Below are 20,672 nucleotides of genomic sequence, written 5' to 3' on the forward strand. Positions count from 1 at the left end.
AGGCTTTTGATGTAGCTGGTTATTATTTTTAGCATCTTAAATTATGAATGAGGGGTTACTTCTTACGGTTGCATTTCTAGTAGTGATATAACATCAAAAACATAAAAACACTTTCCTGAAGTCAGAAGTTAGTCGGGACTCAGGCAATAAAAACACAAAAGGCTGGAGACTTTGAAGCCAAATTCATTACTTGAGACAAGAGATCTCCACCCTTTTGTCATTTTCTCCCAACAGTTTGGTCTTCACCTTTAATCAGAAGAGAAAACACTACATATCGAGACAGCATTTCACAAGGGAAACCGCTCACGATAACGCCGCACTTCTGGGCAACAGGTGAGCTACAGCCCGTGGATACTGACACACACATGCACACCCAAACTCATTTTGTACAGCTGACTTCTCTACAAGCTGATTGGCTGTTTAAACAGGTGACCTGCCTTTCTAAAACCAGCCACTGGCTACTTGACAAGCTGAGTCGCTGGCAACACCATCAGCTGGCGTGAGTCGAGCTGAGACGGGCCAGTTCACACCGCTGCAACTTTTTCCTGCAACTCTCTAAAACATCTTGTTGAAAATCTCTGGTCAGAACCGGGCTTAAGAGTGGTCGTGTGTGTGCATTTGTGTGTTACACAATATAACTTAATGAAAACACATACAGCACATTTTATGCATCAGGCACCACAATATGCACTGCAAATTAAAAAAACAAGAAAAATGCTCAGTTAGGTGGCACAAAGTTTCTACAAAAAAAAACAAAACATGAAAAATGTTTTAAACCTCAGGGGAAACAGTTGATTAGGCCTGACTCGCATTCTTAATACAAGGGAGGACTGATAGAAGGGAAGGGCTTAAAAGAGACCACTGGGTGCAAAATCTACCTCTTATTGTTCACTGAACAGTGAAATTAAAAATTGCCAAGTGTGACAAAACTGTCAGAGGAAAAGTGCCCTACATGGTTTCAGCCAGGTGTGGAAACTACTGGTTAAAAAAAAAAAGCTCTCCTGCACTATTCGCTTAACAAATGATGAATTCTGCAATAATAGAGTTTGGTGCACAAAGACCTTGACCGTTCAGCTGTTGGCTTTGTGCAAACATCTTCAAAAGATACATGTGTGGCAAAAGCAGTGTACTTTTGGCCAGCTGTGTTTAAACTGCTATTTCAGCTAAAGATGAATACAACATGCCTTTATGTAAGGTGATTCAAGTTACTCAGTGACAGTGATACTGATGCATAGGCATGAACTCAGTTTTTTCGACGCACTACAGACACTGTAGAAGGAGATACTCAGCCTGCAGTCTGTCTTTGTTTCCATCAAGCAGCACCAAACACTCCACTCTTTTGTTCTAAAAATATCGACATGCTTCCCCATTCCGTGGACAATCAGCAAGTTGCAAACGTTTTCTGGAGGGAGCTGTGATGCAGCTATTACTTTCTACCATCAACCCCAACAGCACTTAAAAGTACTGTCTGCAATGGAAATGTTAAACAGACATAGGGTTTAGGTACATGTCTGTACAGGTTACGTACCAGTTCTAAGGGTACCATACCGAAAGTGTTTGGTGGAAACGCAGCTGTAGTGACACGACACATCGCACAAAAATGTGACTGATTCTCATCTCAGAACTCTCTTGATTAAATATTTAAAATCCATTTTCTTGTTTACATACAGTATAAACACATACACTTATTGACGCTGTCTGCTTTGCGGATGATTAAGAGTGCCGAGCGCTGCGTTGTGGTTTGAAATGTCTTCATTAACTGTCTGAGTTTGCTAATACCTCAGTGAGACATCTCTGACCACAGGAGCTGTAGTCTGAGCTTGTGTCAATACATCAGTAACACTCACAGTGAGTATCCCATACCAGCTTATATCAAATGTACGTGCCCAAGCATCCCTAAACTGCTTGGTCGTAATTTCTGTTGTTGTAACTTGTTAAACTCAAAGGATCTTTGTCACCTTTACTTCAACTTCTGTGAGTTGGGACAGGATTAATGCAAGTGCATAGCTATAATGTCTGTTTTTTAATCAGATGACTCTATAAGTAAGTAGAGCAATAGTGTGTAAGCAGGTGAGGCGTACGTTTTTGTACCTGCGGAGCTCCAGAGAGCTAATTTGTAGTCGCATTTTGCAACCATGGAGCACCTGTGCAACTTGCAAATAGTATTGTGTGAACTGGAGAGTTGTTAGTTTGTTTCCAGCTCACAGTGAATAAACGCTCACCTCTGAAGGCGGCACAGTAGCAGTTTAACTTTCTGCTAACTGCTAATATCTAACTGTTGACTTGAGGCTTCAAGTTCACAGCAAAAACATCAACACTTCCGGACCAAGACGAGCTGGGTGCTTCAAAATAAAAGCACCCATGACTCCCCTTTGATTTATTTAATCATAGCAATGCTTTATTTAACTTTATTATATGTACAGTACCTACTTCATTTTACTTTACTGTAAATGTATTTCATTTAATAAGTATGTATTTTAGGAGTCTACAGCACTTTGGAGGAGGTTTCAAAATACTGAGATATATATTGAGTATCACAATATAGTCAACAAATATTGTGATATTAAATTCAAGCCACATCACCCAGCTCTACATGTGAGGGATCCTACATAGCTAAAAAAACTGTCTTAAAACACTGTGAGTAGTGACAAATGTCGCCTTAGCGAAATAAAAAGTACTGTGACAGCCTAAAGTGGAACAAGGCCAGACATGCAAATAAGGGTCGGACCAGTTGTGTGACCTGCTTGTCAAAGACTCTCACAGTATTCTGGGTGTCAGTTATACCTGTTCCAGCCTGTAGGACATCTCCTTCTGGATCTGCTGGAGGGCGGCTTTAGCTGCCTGGTCCTGGTGAATCAGTTTATCCCGCGACTCCTTCACTTCTTTCAGCAGCTCCTCCACCCTGCCCTCCAACTGCAAAAACAGGGAGGATACAAGCTAAGCAACTTGTTGGGCAACGTGTAAGCCTGAGCCACAACTGGGCTGACCTGCTTCACGGGGTGACACCTGACACAGAACGCTGGAGGCAAAATAAATTTCTGTAGCACAGTAGGAGGAATGGCTTTTGGCATTTTTCCAGTCCTTGAAATCACAGGCTTTTACTGTAACGGACAATTGAAACGGCTCTGTCAACATGAGCCTAGAATAATTACATGTGATGGTGCATGTAATAAATAATCCTCTCTACACCTTTCTGCTTACACAATGCTTAAACAAACGCTGTTACCAAGAAAGCATGAATCAATTATTGTTCCTTCTATGGCAACAGAAATGCTAGACTAAATCCAAAGAATAGAGAGGCACTTGTGTTTTGGAGTGCAAGGTAGACGGTAAGCTTGGAAATCAAAGGACAAAATACACAGACAAAAGACACAAGACATTTAAAAACACACCGATAGAGGAATGCTCTGATAAGCCATCAGACTGCTGCGAAGCTAAATTTTTTCCTCCTTTAAGCTGTGAAAGTCCCCAACACAAAACATGATGCAGCAAAAATGAAACATTGTAAAAAAGCAGGTGCTTTGTGATCACAACTAGCTGACGGCGATGTACGCCACGGGCAGGAAGTCAGACAAAACACTGCAGAGGTGCACATCCTTGTCAATGAAAACGTGGTGAATAGACTTCTATTGTTTTCAAAAATGTGTTATAAATAGCTCGGAGAGACATGCAGGACGAACAAAGCCCAGTATTTTAGAATACACGTACACATTTTAGACCAAGGGACAGATACAGACATCACTTGTGTTTGTGCTCCACCAAAACAGTGCCAGTAGAATTGCCAGAAGAATTTGACTAAACCAAAGAGAAAACGAACCTTTTTAATGGTGGCCATGTGCTGCCTTTCTGTCTCTGCCCTCTTTTTCAGCTCTTCCCTCATGTTGTCCTTCTCTGAGCAGATACCAAGGATCAGCTCCTGGTGCCTCTTGTTCTCCTCCAGCAGCCTGCATACATAGACGCATCACACATAAGCATACAATTCAGGTCAAGTCCACACAATGTGCTAAAGAATTTAGAGCACTGGCCTGCATATAGAGCAGGATACGAAAATATGTGCGCAAGTAAGTCCAGTTTGGGCATTAAATAAAATCATTCTCGTGTGTCAGCTTGATCAAGACAGATTTAATGCAACTAAGGTGAAAGAAAAGAAAAGCAATAGCAGCTAGAATGTAGTTTAATCTCTTGCTAGACAGACCGATTACAATGAACACTGAGTACTGTACAAGTAGCAGCTTTAAATGATGTGATGAATGTGCCCTAGTGCATCATCAGCTACAGATAAAGAGGACACACTGATCCAATTTATAAATGACACTGCGGTGCATCTATTTTAACTGATGAAACAGCAGTTTACCTCTGAATAGATTTCTCCTGCTGTGCATACTTGTATTGCACACACTTCTCAAAAACCATCATGCAGTCCTCCTGGTCTGTCGGGAGTCCATTGACAGGGGGGCTCCCTTTCCTCTCACCTACACTTCCACCCTCAGGCAGCTGACACGCCAGCAGCTCTGACTCCAGCTCATCCAGCAGCGACTCCTGTGACAGCGAGCGCTGGATCTGGGAGATGAGCTTTCGGCTGCAATCAGTGTCATACGGACTTGACAAGGGGTGCGAGGGGGCCGAGTTGTTGGCACTGGTTTGTGGGCTGGAGGCGAGGGAGGAGCTGACAGTGTCAGAACTGGGGGTAGAGGGGCCATTGCAGATCCCAGAGGTGGTTGTTGAGTCGGTGGGGCTTCTGGAAGCGCTTTGAACGGAAGAGGATGATGGGCTCTCAGCCTGACCACTATCATCAGCGGGCGACGGCTCTGTGGGACAATTTGTTACCAAAACAGATGGCTTCTCATTGCTGTTTGGAGGGGTGGCATGAGAGTCCTTCACTTCATCAAGAGTCAGTAACATTTCTATTGTCCCTTCAAGAACAGAAGGAGAGCTTTCTACCACATCATCCAAAGTGGTGACTGGGGCGACAAAAGCTCCGCCAGCCTCATTTGAAAGTGAAGGTGTCCCGCCTTCCAAGGACACTGTACTGCTATCCCAGCCAGCATCAACACACAGCTCACTCCCCTCTACAAGCTCCTGACTGCATGTTTCAGCTTCCAACTTTGTGTTTGTGTCTGTCTGAACATCTGTCGCAGTTGTAATTAATTCACCGTCAAGCTCAGCTTCATTGTTTGCCTGACTGCACTTTTCCGCCTCGTCTCCACTATTGAGAGAGATTTGTTCCTCCTCTTCTTCATTAGATTTGCTGTTGTGAGGCTGATTCACCGGGTGCGATCCCTCCAACACAGCTTCAACCTCCGATCCTTCCATCATGTGTGTATGTGAGGCAGGACCAGGCTGTTCTGTGGTCCCTCTCTGGCTCAGATCTGGCAGAGACATATTGAGAAGCAGACACAGAGCAGAGAGGGAGACTGAGTGGGAGCACAGATAAAAATAAACTGTTACATTTCATACATCGTGGGACAACACTTTTTCTGTGAAGTCGAAAATTTCTGAATGTTACCAGCACAGCAGCTCTGGGCTTTTTTGAATGGTGTGCCTTTCTGGGAATTAGATAGCGTCTTTCCTTGTGTTGAGCAAGGAAAAACTCCACCACCAGGTATAAGCTTCATATTTCCTCATGCTAGTTCTCCGGTGATGTGCAAGATTATCAGTTACCACATGAATAACATAATTCAAAGACATGCCCAGCAGACACATACTAAGAGGTGTGGTCCTTTCAATGCCTGGGAGAGTGTTACACTTGAGGGTGTGCGTCATACAACTCACATAGGTATTTGATATTACTACACAGCCTCACAGCCTTTATCTTTACAGTGTATCATCAATCCATTCAGACGTCATGGGAAAACAAGAATGGGAGGACCTGACATTCATGCAAAGGACTGTGCAGTGCTTGACCTTTGTCCGCTTTTTCAACTGTGTCTGATATGAAGCAATATAAAATACAACAACAAAAGAAATACAACCTTTTCTTGTTCACAAGAAAATTCACCAGCCACTATGCCGTGCTCACCAAAGCCATTTAAAAGGTTAATACACAGAGTGGCCCTGTCTCAGTCTGAACCATTCAATCATGGCTTAAACCTCTTAAATTAAATATTCAGCAGTTGCACATTATTCCCTTGGATGGGAAATGGCTTTGGCAGCATCTACTGTGCTTTAATCACATCATGAGAGATGGCTGAGAATAGCTGGAAGTGATCTAAACTTTTAAAAACAGCTCCCTGTATTGTTTCCATTATAATATGATATGTGACACCTTGTTTCCTGACCCAAAATCCCCCCAGCACCATTTGTCATACCTCTTTAAATACCATCTTATCCGTATTCATGACAGCTGTCTGCCCTAGTACACAGACGAAATTGTACTTACAATAAAAGCACTGTGTTTACCATCATCCTATCATAATAAATGGATCATAGCCACACAGCAACACAATCAAGCTTCTCATGTTAAGCAGTGAAAGCACATCAGATTAAACACACACAATGGCGTTGATGCTCTTGCGACAGGTGTCATGCCACGACACTGTCAAAACTAGTTACCACAATGCCAGTAACGAGCCTTCAGAAAAGATACCATTCAAATGTCAATGCATCGGGTTGGACGCTGTGTAGCTAGCAAACAGCAGGCCGATGTGCCTTTCGTATTTACTGCCGTTTTATCAACACTTGGGTCCATTTAACGTTAGCCCTGCCAATGCTGACTGGAGCATGCTAACGTTAGCAGCTTAGTTAACGTTAGCCCCGACTAGTCATTAAGAAAACACGTTATCTAGCGTAAAACACAGCAAACAAAATACGTGGTTCACACAGATTAAAACGCATAGCTGCGAGCTGACATATTGGTGAAACTGCTTACTTTAGCTAGCTAAGCTAACCTTGATAAGAGAGGCGTTAGCTAGCTGCAGCCAGGCTGCTACAAGTACAGTCCGCTTACACTGCACCTAGCTAAGCTAACGCTAGCACCCTACATACATGACAGATAAAGCTTAGTAAAGATGGCGATGCTGTCACCCACCGATTGCGAGAAAGCCATGATGGAGTTCAACGCGGAGATAACCGGGATGAGACTTAACTTTGAGCTTTCTGCGTTAACAGCTGATAGCCCCAACAAGTCACTTTGATATGACACATCAACAAATATGGCTACTGCGGGAGAAACCGAAACGATGACGCGGAATAAGCCAATGATAGCCCAGGGAGAAATGACATCGGTATGACGTAGACACACGGCAGGTACAGCTCCACCCTATCTATTTTAACACCAGAAAATTAAATATCATAATAACTGTGAGGCAAGGAGGAAGCACAAGACACGTTTCAGTCTATTAATAAGTGGTGTAGCAGTTGTTGATGAGGTGGGTGTGCTACTGGGTGGGTGGATGGGTGGGTCGAGTATATTCTCCTAAATATTCCAATAGCTTTTTGGCTGATAGGTGGGTGAGCTGTGAATGGCCAGAAAAAGAGGTGGGTAGTCTGTACCCCATATACCTCCGTGTACCCTTCACTACACCACTGCCATTAATCATATTGTTAAAGTACATAAGTTGTGTTTAAAGATTTATAGGATATTTATAAGATTTATAGCTTTTACTCTGCATTTTTCCTAAAAATATCAATTCATTGTCTCAGCTGAAATAGGGGAAAAACTATTTAAATAGAGAGATACTATTCTTATTTGATTTTCTAATGATACAATCAGCCTGTAATCCTACTGATATTCATTTCAAGAGGTTTTCAATATATTGTTTTCTGGAGATACTTCAGAAATTGAGGAAATTTTGAGTCACGATGACAAGTACAATAAATAATACATATGCAATGTCTTTTAAAGCATCTCTTTTTTTTAATTACATGAAAGATACATTATCTCATGTATTTTGTTGAAAAAATTTCTATTAAGACTATTCTTGTCATTTTTAGTATCAGGTGGTTTCTGCATTGAGATTCTTTGTCCATTGGAATCGTCAGAAAAACAAATACATAATTAAGTATCCTTAGGGACGGTGTGACTTCATTTTTCCTACTTTTTTTAGCCTCCCTGAAGCTACAAACATTTTTTCTTGAACCTCCCTGAGTGACTTGGGGAAATGCATGTCAGATTTTAAAGTGTATGCTTTGATGTTTGAAAATTAAAAGTTGACCAAGTCGGTTGATTGTTTCCACTCTTCATGTGCATGCTGATTAGTTTATTTTTGTCTTAATTTAAATGAGACAAGTAGAATCAAGTGATTTTGATTAAATATCACTATTTTAAGATTTGGTTATGTGTGTTTTCTTTTAAAGAAAGCCTTGTCCCACATAATGTGCCCAAGGACCGTCAGAAATTTGAAAATCCTATGATAATTTCCGTTTTTACAGTTTCTGGAGATAATAAATGGTGTAATGTTGGCTTTTTTTTCCAAAACAATGGTGGTAAAATAGATACAAAACAGCCATTTTAAGTTGTATGCCCCTCCCCTAAGCCAAAATAAAAACACAAGTTCCTCCTCAGTGCTTGAAAATTACTTGACATGCTTCCACCTTTTTGAACCTTATAAATAACAAACACTTCCTAATGAAAAAAAGGTTTTGCTGTATATGTATGAGCGAATTTAGAGTAGAAATCCATAATCCATCCTTTCCTTTGACCACAGACTGTAAAGGGCCTACCTGACAGCCTGTCAGCCACGCCTTCATTTAAATGCAGAACTTTAAGCCTTAATAACATTTAAACAGGATCATTATAAAAAAAATTCACCTGGCTGTGAACATGTTTAATTTAGCTGTAAAGTTGAGAGGTAAAGTTGGGCATTTTAACATGGGAGTCTATGGGGATTTGCTCTGTTTTGCAACCAGCCCCCAATGGCCAGTCAATGTATTGCAGTTTTTGGCACTTCCGCATTGGCTTCACTTGCCCTGAAGGTTGCCGCTTGCTTTTGACCTATTGGCAATTGAGGCTACTGCGCATGCGCAGCTGTATTCACTCTTTCATCTTGCACGTGCATTCAGGTAAGATGTTGACAGCGCGACATAAAACCATAAATTACTGAACATATATATTTATTTGTATGTGTTGATATGTTCAGTTATGTCTCGTAGTGTAAACTGTTTAGGTTTGTTGGTGTAAATTTGGTTAAACCGTCGCCATTTGTACTCGCTAATTACCGTGTAACGTTATGTAAAGTTAGCTAGCTTAACCGTCGTTAAGCTAACGTTAAGTTAGCTAATGAGTTTCTTGTGTCGTGTTTGACAACGTTTTGTACACTTTTTATGCTCATATTATACTTTGATAGACTTTGTGACTTTACACAATGTTTATTACGTTGACAGTTGCCGCCATGTTCCACTCATTTTCTCCAAACCTGGTTCGACCTAACCTGCCCTTGAGGAAGCCTTCATCGAGCCCCGTCGTTCATGCAACCCTGTCGCTTCCTGCCACACCTGGCACCGCGCATAATGCAGCACCGGTGCGCCTCGCTTTAGGCCACATAGGAGAAGGTAAACTGATGGCATCATTATAGAAATAATTTTCTATGGTTTGTATGTGTTACTGAGGAATATCAACCACACTCTGCCTTTTAAAGTGTCACCCTTAATCCATTTCAGTCTCCGTTAGGTGAAGGTTTTTTTTCCTTTTGATAGAATCATGAACTCCAAAATCAGGGCTTTATTTCAGGAGAGCTTGGTTTCTATTCCAGCAGCAACATTTTATTATAATAATTAGAATAGTAGAAATAAACTGTATTTATAAAGTGCTTTTTCAGAGTTAAAAATTGCTTTACATGGTTGATCCCAGATTTAAAACAATGTGGGATTCAAGCAAATAAAATGAGGCAATTCCAAGAAATACAAAGACCAATATAAGTAAACTAAAGATAATATACCATCACTGAAGCAGATAAGCAAATTTGGCAACCGACATAAATAATTAGAATAGTACAAAAATAAAATAATACAATAACAGATGACAATACAAGATAATAACTATAGAATAGTATCAAATGAGACATATAGAAAACATACACTATGCTGAAATGAAAAGCTTTTTTGAACAGATAAGTATTAAGAAGCGATTTAAAAGATGTCACTGAAGCAAGCCCCAGATGCTCAGGCTTTGACTGCAAAAGCTTGGTCATCTTAGTTTTGAGCCACGACTGGAGTAATTGGTGTTTTATTGTTAGTAATATTGACTGGAAGAACATTTGGTCCTAACCACAAAAATTTCTTCAAACAAAAGATAGATTAATGATTAGATACAGAGATATACTTTATTCATCCCGAGTTTAAAACGGAGGTGAGGTGTTGTACAGTTAAAATAAGGCAAAAGAAGTGTCATTTGAATTGATCTAAAGATTTTATCCAGTGAAACATTTCCCTAAAAAGTTAGAGAGTGACATAAGTTTAAATTGCGCTTTTTGTGCATTACATGTTGAAACATGCCCCGATTTATTTGGTCTTTAAATTTTACACATGTGCTGTGGAAAGATATTACTAAATTTATAGTTGACAACATTCTGTCAGATTTTACAATTACTGAAAAGATATTATATTTGGGTGCTATGATTACTGTGACAGATATTAATTCATTTTTTATTTATGAATCTAATTTTACCACTTACAAAAAAACTTAATTCTTTGTATTTTAGGAAGAAAATGGAACAATACTCGTAAACAATTTCTTCCTCACAAAACAAAACAGCTATCAAAATGCTAAATGTATACACTATCTTCAAAATCTGAAATTTAGCCTAACCTTTTGTCACAAGTCAATTGCATCCTTATATCTACTTAAATTTATGTTTGATTTGTTTTGTTTTTGTCATCTTTTTTAGTTTTGTTTTCTCAATGCCTCATTTGTATGTGCATTATTCTGTTCAAGTTCTGTTTCTGCACACACTGTATGTTAAAAGTTCTGAATAAAGATTACAAAAAACAAAAAAACATCATCCAACTGGTGTCTACTATTGTACCTGGCACACCTGCCTGACATACCCTTTGTTTTTTCAATTTGGACAGCTGTACAATACAAAAATTAACTAAATAGCGATACAGTGTTAATCTTAGGTCATGGTAATATTATTAGCTACTGTATAACATTACCCCAGAGCTTATATTTCACCAGGTTCATTATGTTCTTTCTTTTTTGCAGGCCCTTTAAATTCACCAGTCAGCAGGGATCAATCTCCAGTATGTAACAAAGTCATTGGCTCAATCGGTGTGTTCTGTTGAAAATTTCCATTTTAGCTAAAGGTGTTTTTGTTTGTTTGTTTGTTTGTTTTCATAGATGTCAGGATCCATCCCACCAGCACGGACTGTATACTTCTGCAACTACTGTGGTAATCCAGGTAATATTTTCACCATTGACTTCACAACTTGATCTAAAGGGCTATGTACAGTAGAGCGCCAAAAAATCAGGCTGAACCCTACATGAACCTGCACAAAATCTGTCCAAGCCCAACCTGAACCACGGCCCCAGTTATGGGCTCCAGCCAGATTTAAAAACCCAAATTTCTACTGGGAAAAAAAAGATATATTGTTAATATTAAAACATTTTTTACAAGCCAAGGGCTGACGTGTTTTCTCGCACCACTTCTTCTTCTCTTCGTTTTTTCAATAGTCTGTCATCTTGTGCCCGACATGATTATTCCTTCATTTTAGAGACAGAATATTTTTACTGCACTTTAACATTTACATCAACAGAGCATTGCTTCTACATTCCTGCAAATTAACAGATCTTTGCATCAAAGTAAGACTCGGCCTTACTCACAGTGCATCTCTTAGAAGCAAAATAAAATTGTATTAACACTTTTTCCCCAGTGTAATCACCAGAGGACTGTTTTACTTTCAAGTTTGTGTTCCTGTTATTAAAGAAATATCAAGTGCAACTGCTTTGGTTGTTCCAGTCTGTCTTTCAGAGCTGGGTGGATACGCATCCACCGCTCACCGCTTCAGTAACGCAGCATTAGTAACATTATTTATCTTGGCCTTTGTACATTCATCATACTGCAGATAGTAGTTTTTTTCATGTGGTCTGACAAGTTAGTTGTGTGGCTTTGCGGGGCAGACACAAGTCTCATGCTCTCTTTGCTCTCCCCTAAATCCAAAGTACTTCAAAACAACAGATGATAATTATTGATGAACAGATGATTTTTGTTTTACCCGTGTGCACTCACAACTTATAGGGACGTTTTTTACAGGCTGACTCTGCAGGGTCCGAGCACAGTAGCCTGACAGCTCTTCAAAAGTGGAGGCTGCCTGTTAGTTTAGTTTATTGAATTCTGACACTGTGGTGCATGCTGTGCAACCAATTTCCTCATACTTGTTTTGTATACATCAGTGTTCCTGTCAGAACATTTTTGTATTTTTAATCGGTGCAATTAACAAGTATTCACTTGACAGGAAATTTTCGGTGCAAGCGCTGCAAGAAGACACCTTACTGCTCTGTGGTGTGTCAGACTGAAGACTGGAAGGCACACAGGCACATATGCATATGCGTTGATCCAGAACCTGCAAAGTAAGCTGGGTCATCCATCTTGAGTATCACTGACTGTCAGCTGTGATGTAATTTTTTTGAGAGTTGATTCATTAATATCCAAAAAATAACGTGCACTCATTTCTTTTAATCTTAGAGAGAAACTGAAGGAAACTGCGGCTTTGCTGATGGCAGGAGACGGACCTGGCCTGCCCGAGTCTAAGGTATTTGCAATAATTTGTAGGTCTTCTAATGCAACTTATAGTCGAGCTTAACATTTTAACGATTTTAAAAACCCTATGTAAAGGATTCAAAATCTGTATTTTGTTATCAATGTTTAACCTCTGTTTATCAAAGCAGGGTGATGCATCTGCATCCAGCCTACAGAGGGTCTTTATGAAGGACTTGCAAGTGACTAAAGTCATCAAGGGAACAGACATCCAGGTACAGCATCCCCAGTCAATTTCAGAAACAAAGAGTGATCTAGCCAATGTTATTAGATATTAAATGTCTCTTTGTTGTGATTGTGTGTGGCTTTTAGGCATCTGTTGTAGAGTTCTACAGCCCTGGCAGGTTTTTCCTTCTTGCCCAGAGTCCTGAACTGCTGGAAGCTCTGCAAAGCATCAGCACAGAGCTTCAGAAAACTTACAGCAGCTCACCAGCGACAGCACACGTACCCCATGTTGGAGAGGTCTGCGCTGTTCAGTTCTCCTGTGATCTGGTGAGCAGAGGCCTTTTCAAGCTGTTTGGTAAGAGACAAGTTTTTATTGAGCACATTGACTCATTCTGTCTCATGTGTTTTTGTGTGTAGAACTGGTACCGAGGCCTGGTCAAGACTTTGGCTGCTGACCAGAAGACAGCTAGTATCCTTTATATCGACTTTGGCAATGAAGAGGAAGTCCCTGTGTACAGAATCAGGCTCCTGGCTGCTAATATCCAGCCATTTTCTCCATGTGTAAGCGCATGTTTATACATCTTAAATTACTTTTTTTTTTAAAAGTATGGTAAGATAACACAAGGTTTTACACTATGTAACATTCACACTGACAGTTTGTAGTGTCTTACAGCTGGCATGATGACACTAACACTTGCGTCTATTACTTCCAGGCAATGGAGTGCCGTGTCACCGGGGTGGTGCCAGTAACTGACAGATGGTCAGGCGAGTGCTGTATTTTCGTGAAACAGATGTTGCTCGGCAAGACTGTGACTGTTAAGCTGTTGGAAACACTAGAGAGCGGTCGCATTCATGTTGTGGACATCCTGCTCTCCCTGGGTAGGTTATTGTAGAATTGGGAAGGCTGACAATATGATGTGTATATGATGGGTAAAGTGCGATTTGTGATAGGTATACATTGGTAAATAATTAGCAGAAGTTTAATCGCATAAAGACAACTCTCTTCCTGTGACTTTTAGGAAAGAAGTTGAGCACTCTCCTCATTGAGCGTGGTTATGCAGTAGAGGAAATGGTCAACAAACTTCCAACTCTGCAAGAAATAAGTAAGTCAGCCTCATATGTACTTCAGTCATCCCATCTGACATCAGACAGCAGACCAGGGGTCTCGTTTCTAAAACAGTGCGTAGGATTCATACTAAAGTGTACGAGCAGACAAAAGCAGAAAATGTCCCGCCAGTATGCATTTTCCTTTAAATAATCCCAAAGCACCTCATGAATGTTGATGCATAGAAGCAAGCCTGCTGATCAGTGGGTCTTTACTGTAAACCATGGCAACAACAGAGTATCACCACAGTAGTTATACACTCACCAGTCACTTTATTAGGTACGCCTGTACAACTCCTCGTTAACGCAAATATCTAATCAGTCAGTCATGTGGCAGCAACTGGTCAAGACCACCTGCTGAAGTTCAAACCGAGCATCAGAATGGGGACGAAAGGTGATTTAAGTGACTTTGAACGTGGCATGGTTGTTGGAGCCAGACGGGCTGGTCTGAGTGTTTCAGAAACTGCTGCTCTACTGGGATTTTCACACACAACCATCTCTAGGGTTTACAGAGGATGGTCCCAAAAAGAGAAAATATCCAGTGAGCAGCAGTTCTCTGGGTGAAAATGCCTTGTTGATGCCAGAGGTCAGAGGAGAATGGCCAGACTGGTTCAAGATGATAGAAAGGCAACAGTAACTCAAATAACCACTGGTTACAACCAAGGTCTGCAGAAGACCATCTCTGAACCAACAACACGTCCAACCTTGAAGCAGATGGGCTACAGCAGCAGAAGACCACACCAGGTGCCACTCCTGTCAGCTAACAACAGGAAACTGAGGCTACAATTCACACAGGCTCACTAGGGCTGTGACGGTATGTATTTTTTCTCACAGCAGTGACAGAGTGATACGTCACAGCGAAAGGGCATAAATCCCAAATCGTTGGAGTATTCTTTTAACATTTGGCTTGGGAACCAGATTCCAGATGAATCAGATTTTTTTTTTTTTTTTTGTGCGGTGATGACCTCTTCACTGCGGTAGGCATCACGTGACCGGGGTATTGCAGTGATGCGGTTATTGTTACAGCCCTAAGGCTCACCAAAACTGGACAATAGAATACTGGAAAATGTTGCCTGGTCTGATGAGTCTGGATTTCTGCTGCCACATTCAGATGGTAGGGTCACAATTTGGCTTAAACAACATGAAAGCATGGATCCATCCTGCCTTGTATCAACGGTTCAGGCTGCTGGTGGTGGTGTAATGGTGTGGCGGATATTTTCTTGGCACACTTTGGGCCCCTTAGTACCACCTGAGCATGGTTTAAACACCACAGCCTACCTGAGTATTGTTGCTGACCGTGTCCATCCCTTTATGACCACAGTGTACCCATCTTCTGATGGCTACTTCCAGCAGGATAACGCACCATGTCACAAAGCGCAAATCATCTCAATCATCAGATCTCAATCCAATAGAGCACCTTTAGGATCTGGTTGAACGGGAGATTCGCATCATGGATGTGCAGCTGACGATTCTGCAGCAACTGTGTGATACTGTCATGTCTGTATGGACCAAAATCTCTGAGGGATGTTTCCAGCACCTTGTTGAATCTATGCCACGAAGAATTGTCACTGTCATTATATGTGCATTTATTCACACATTTCCTGATAAAGATTCATTTGAACTAAAGCGGCTGATGGTCACAGTAAGTATTCATTGTTATATCAGAGAACTCCATCCTGGCCATGGTGGAAAAGCCTCTGAAGCAGAATTTTACGTGAAGTAGGCAACATATGTTTTTTAACTTGCTCCTGAAACCTGGTGCCTTTAGTCTAGGTATCTAGTGGGTCACAATGGATCCTTTGGCAGGCCAGGTTTGGCCCATGGACTATATGTTTGACACCCCTGGTTTAGAGTGATTTTATTGCAGAGTGGCTCTCTGTGGAAGAGCTGTAGTGTATAATAAAAGTTTGATGTTCCTCAGATGCTATGGTGAGTGCATCCTTGGAAAACTTCAGGCGACTCTCTGATGGCAAGGACGACAACAGCTGGGCTCAGCCACCAGAGCCACTGACGCAGGCAGTGGGTGATTCCTTCTCTGTTGTTGTCACCCACATCCAGTCACCCAATGACATTATCATACAGAAGGTGGAGAATGCTGGTAAGTAGCACTTGATCTAGTATATACAACTGAAATCTCTGGACTTTGATATTTATCTTTACCCTGAGAGCTTTTGGTTTACAGGATTGATTCAGGAGCTGCAGCAGAAGCTGAGGGAACACTGTTGTCAGGGCCCAGCCCCGCAAAACTTCAGGCCAGCCCCCGGCACTGTTTGCTGCGCCCAGTTCTCAGGTACAGCACACGTTCATTTTGGGAATTTAATCACCCTTTAGCACATTGCAGTATGTGACAGTTTGGTTATGTAATCTACTATAGTATACCTGTGTCAGTATTGTAGCTAAATAAATTTTAAACTGTTGACATTTCAGCCAAAGAATACTGTGTTTCTTTATAAATGTGTTTTCATGATTTGAAATCGCCTAAGCTAGAAATGTGCCCCAACTGTGTGTGTGTGTGTCCTCAGATTCTAAAACACTTCTACATTCAGCTCTCATGTCAAATTAGTTGTTTCCCATGGTAGACCTGCTTTATGAACCTAAACTGTGACCTCTGTGTGTTTCTTTCAGAGGACAAGCTGTGGTACAGGGCTAAAGTTCTGGCTTATTCATCAGAGGATCGTGTCTGTGTTGGCTACCTTGATTTTGGCAACTCTGAGGAGGTGGATTTAGGCCACCTGCGGCCTATCAGCACTTCACTACTGGCCCTACCCATGCAGGCCATGCCTTGTAGTCTAGCAGGTAGTGTATCTACCATGAATTTTAAATGGTTAGAACTTTGCCAAAGTGTATGATGGATGGAAACTGTGTTTGATGGATCTGCTTTGAGTCAGTTTTCAGAAGAATCCACCCAAAAACTCTGGGTATAATGGATGTGGCCTTGCCTCCACTCTATATACATTAAGCAACTTTTTCTATTTAAGCACCTAGAAACTGTCGCTGTAATCTTGCGCCCCTTGTACACCACCTGTTCACGGCAGAAATGTTGCACTGTTATTCCGCCGATTTGTATGAAAGGTGTGACTGCAGAGGTGGAACAGAGTCATCTCGTCTTGAAGCAGGCAGTAGAGATAGTAACAGCGCCAAATCCACATCTGTGTCAAAGGGACAGCTGGCAGGACAGGATGGATGAGGACATGTTATGTGTGCAACACACTGGTGGGGGATCTTAAAAGCAGCTATAGGCAGTTAGCAGCTAACTCCAAGAGGAAGAACAGCAACTGAAAATGTGCAAACTGGGAGACTGTAGCCCCTTTTACACTGCCTCTTTAAGGCAGGAATTGCACACCATAATGCCACCTTGCCATTGTGTATAAAACGCACAATCACGGAATGTTAAGGTAGCATCAAAGCGAGCAACAGTGCTGAAACAAGGCCTGTATAAACGGGACAGCCGACAGGATGGGATCATGGGTGGCACAGGTGGGACATTTTGACGATGTGTGAAGTGTGTGACCCTCCGTGAGAGATTTGAAAAGTAGGTGCTAGCAGTTAGCAATAAGCAACAATGAGGTACGGGAGCTCCTTACCCTCCGAGCAGGGGACGAGATCAGCTGCCGAATAACACGGACAGTAAATGATTGTTACTGCCATGTTATGGCATTGTTATTGTTTTGAAAACGCTGCCTGACGTGTTATATGTCACAGCAGAGGCCAACATTGTTTTGTTGCATGCCACACCCGTCATGCCTCTTTTGCTTCTGGGACTCCTGCTAGCTGGGGTGACTGGGGTGTCATTATTCTGTCGTTGTTTGGCTCTGTATAAAAAAGCAGAGGCAGTGTAATGAAGGGTCTTCATTGTGGCCCTATGGTGGGGTCTCTGTAGAAAGAGCTTCAGTTACAAATGTCCAGACCTATACGTCCCTTTTTATGAGTGCAAAAAAATGCACATAATGCCCATTTTTCAGCAAACATTATATGTGAGTATATGCTACAGTTTTGCAGACTGCAAAGAGTTTTGTTAGGTGAATTTTACTCAAATTTGAAAACACACATTTATGTCTTTATGAAGTTGTCTCTCATGCCCTTTCAAGCATGTGCTGCTGGGCTCTTTTCCAGGGGTGCAGCCTGTTGGGGAGAGCTGGTCAGATGAGTGCCTGCTGGCCCTGCAGCGAAGGGTATCGAACCGAATACTGCGCGTTGAGATCCAGGGAGCACATGAGGGCAAGGTTTTGGTCGCCATGATTGATGAGGCCAGTGATCCTCAGGCCAATGTAGGCGAGCTGTTGAGCTCTGCGGGTTATGCTGCATCTGCTCCTCCTCTTCCTCCTCCTCCTCCCACCAGTAGTGACCAGCAGGCTGACCAGACACCAACTCCTGCTGTGGAACCACATGGTGGGAAATTAATCTCAGTTATGTAGATATGAAAGTTCTCTCTAAAACAAAGAAAATAATTATTAGAGTAAAGCAATGATTGTCCTGTTTTTTTAAGACTGTCTCTGACCTTTTCAAAATTTTACAGTATATTGAATATTGATGTAAGCATATTTTGGACATAATTTGCCTGAGAATTTTATTAATAGCTTCATTATTTTTGGTTGTAAAATACATAGTGCAAGTGGGAAGACAGTGAGGCCTGTATGTTAAGCATTTTGTTGTGTCTGTTTGAATGTGCTATTCAGTGCCTGCCCCAGCCTCTGAGCCTCTGGTGTGGTCTGAGACTGAGCTTCCCTGTGATGGCCAGAAAGTGGCACTGCTAGCCAGTGTCATACAAAACCCTGGAGAGTTTTACTGCCGCATCAACAACCCTGCAGGTACTGTTGTTTCTTTTGCCTAGAGGGTTGTAGATCATATGAAGAACTTGATTCTTTGCACTCCTAGAATGATGTAAGTAACTTGAAACACTCTGGGAAACACTGCACTGTGCATCATATTACACCTAGGTTACAATATTTAAAGTTATCCACGTGAGACTTATATTTTGATGCTTTCATGTGACATTTGCCACTTTAACAGTTTATTTCATGTATTGTATTTGTGTATTTCTCAGACCATCGGCGGCTGATTGAGCTGGGTGCTGAGCTGAAAAAGCATTGTGAGGCAGTGGCCTCACCTTTTGTGCCCAAAGTAGGAGAGCCTTGTTGTGCCATGTTGCTCGGTAAGAAAATTCACTGTTAAAACATGAAAGACTTGGTACATTGGCATGTGGGTGAAAACAAGTTATGTATTGGTTGTGATTATTGATGCTGTCTGGATTGAGTTAATTTTATGAAATACTGCAATTGTGAATCTCATTTGTAAGTTGGACATATCATCTGTTAACGCATGGAACTGTTTGCTAACAGCCTTGATCAGATGACATTCAGAATGATCTTTTTTCTTTGCTTGTTGTCTTTCTTTGTCGTTTTGCTCCCCAGGTGATGGAGCATGGTATCGGGCCATGGTAAAAGAGCTGTCTGAGAACGTGTCTGTAACCTTTGTGGACTATGGTTATAGCATTAAAGTGGAAAAGAACCTCCTTCGACCCATTACACCCCGACTCCTGACTCTACCCTTCCAGGCAATTCGCTGCTGGCTCAAAGGTAGTGTGGTTAAGGTAGTCTGAATAAGAGAGAGAAGTGTGAAGGTATTTTCTCCAAGTAAACATGACATTTAAGCAATTTCTTGGAATAAAATCCTTCTTGTTCAGATGCAAAAAGCGTTTTCAGACCAAACAGTTGTGGGGGCTCCTGGAGAGATACTACTTACTGTGGAGCTGCCCCGAGAATTACATGATGTTTTTTCTGTTTACATTTACACCACTAATAGCAATGCTGAAGCCAGTGGTTGGTATAGCAACGTCACTTTTGCTTTGACGATTCAAAAATCGCGTTCTATTTCCACTGTTGCATATTTGCTCAGAAAATCCTGGACTTCACTGTCGAGTCCATTTGTCCCCTGTTTTCTTGCATTGTTTTGTTACAAGCTGCTGTTGTGTTTGGTGCTGTCTGTTGTTTTCACGGCTAATGGGTTTTTAAATATGTGGGTTGCCAGTGGTGCATTGGCTGTGTTCGACCAGCCAGTGTACACTTAAGTCTTGTCCAATCACCATACACTTGCGTTACTCATGATTCCTCTTGTGCTGCAAGAGTACTCTTAGGGTTCCCACCGTCATGGAAAACCTGGAATGGTCATGGAATTTCAAAATCAGATTTCCGGAGCCTGGGAAAGTTATGGAATTAGTCAAATCATAGAAAGTTTTGGAAAAGACATGAAATTTTGTTTTGTATAATGAAATTGTTTGAGTAACCTTCCACAGAATGAAACATACCAGCAAATTGATTTTTTTTTAATAGCTGTCGACTTAATGTAGCTTTGATAAGTGTCGGATGTGTGACGTTGTTAACCATCACATTTCCTCCTTTTCTGCCCGGGTTTGTCTCCCATTACATATCCACCTTATTTTCAAACACGGAAGTAAATAGTGATCAACTTCCGTTTTTTTTGTGCGTGACTTCCGGTCAGCCGCTTTCCCTCATGCTTTCCCTTACCGGAGCTAACGGTGCAAGCTATGTTTTTTTCAATTTTTAGTTGTTTATGTTAGTCAATCAGTTAGTTAGTTAGTCTGTGTATTTTGTATAGATAACTGTGTCCACGTTTCCATTATAACGGAAATTTATTCCCTCTAAACGTGAATAAATCGCACGTCAATCATAAACTATGAACCAAAAAAGCACA

The 20,672-nt window shown here is 41.4% G+C and overlaps 2 protein-coding genes across 4 annotated transcripts in view; one reads left to right on the top strand and one right to left on the bottom strand.

The window, feature by feature from the left end:
• ccdc186 (coiled-coil domain-containing protein 186) overlaps positions 1–7,169 on the bottom strand; it is a 38,465-nt gene extending 31,296 nt beyond the window's left edge. For all 3 annotated transcript variants that reach the window (XR_007570921.1, XM_050059861.1, XM_050059860.1), the window contains exons 1-4: positions 7,028–7,169; positions 4,355–5,369; positions 3,818–3,944; positions 2,785–2,913 (exon numbers count right to left, since the gene is read on the bottom strand). Coding sequence is in view for 2 of the 3 variants with exons in the window: in XM_050059861.1 (XP_049915818.1) it covers positions 2,785–2,913; positions 3,818–3,944; positions 4,355–5,316 (1,218 nt within the window). In the remaining variant the exon portion in view is untranslated. The remainder of the gene's footprint in view (positions 1–2,784; positions 2,914–3,817; positions 3,945–4,354; positions 5,370–7,027) is intronic.
• A 2,155-nt stretch (positions 7,170–9,324) lies between these two features.
• The window catches only part of tdrd1 (tudor domain containing 1), an 18,580-nt gene continuing 7,232 nt past the window's right edge, over positions 9,325–20,672 (top strand). Inside the window, exons 1-17 of the mRNA XM_050060205.1 lie at positions 9,325–9,489; positions 11,141–11,178; positions 11,276–11,336; positions 12,391–12,505; positions 12,621–12,687; positions 12,824–12,907; positions 13,005–13,184; positions 13,275–13,418; positions 13,571–13,736; positions 13,877–13,960; positions 15,883–16,059; positions 16,144–16,251; positions 16,587–16,757; positions 18,075–18,350; positions 18,638–18,769; positions 19,006–19,113; positions 19,373–19,537. Coding sequence (XP_049916162.1) covers positions 9,330–9,489; positions 11,141–11,178; positions 11,276–11,336; positions 12,391–12,505; positions 12,621–12,687; positions 12,824–12,907; positions 13,005–13,184; positions 13,275–13,418; positions 13,571–13,736; positions 13,877–13,960; positions 15,883–16,059; positions 16,144–16,251; positions 16,587–16,757; positions 18,075–18,350; positions 18,638–18,769; positions 19,006–19,113; positions 19,373–19,537 — 2,236 coding nt within the window. The 5' untranslated portion in view covers positions 9,325–9,329. The remainder of the gene's footprint in view (positions 9,490–11,140; positions 11,179–11,275; positions 11,337–12,390; positions 12,506–12,620; positions 12,688–12,823; positions 12,908–13,004; positions 13,185–13,274; positions 13,419–13,570; positions 13,737–13,876; positions 13,961–15,882; positions 16,060–16,143; positions 16,252–16,586; positions 16,758–18,074; positions 18,351–18,637; positions 18,770–19,005; positions 19,114–19,372; positions 19,538–20,672) is intronic.

Source organism: Epinephelus moara, chromosome 13, assembly GCF_006386435.1.
Source record: "Epinephelus moara isolate mb chromosome 13, YSFRI_EMoa_1.0, whole genome shotgun sequence".
NCBI classification, from domain to species: Eukaryota; Metazoa; Chordata; class Actinopteri; order Perciformes; family Serranidae; genus Epinephelus; species Epinephelus moara.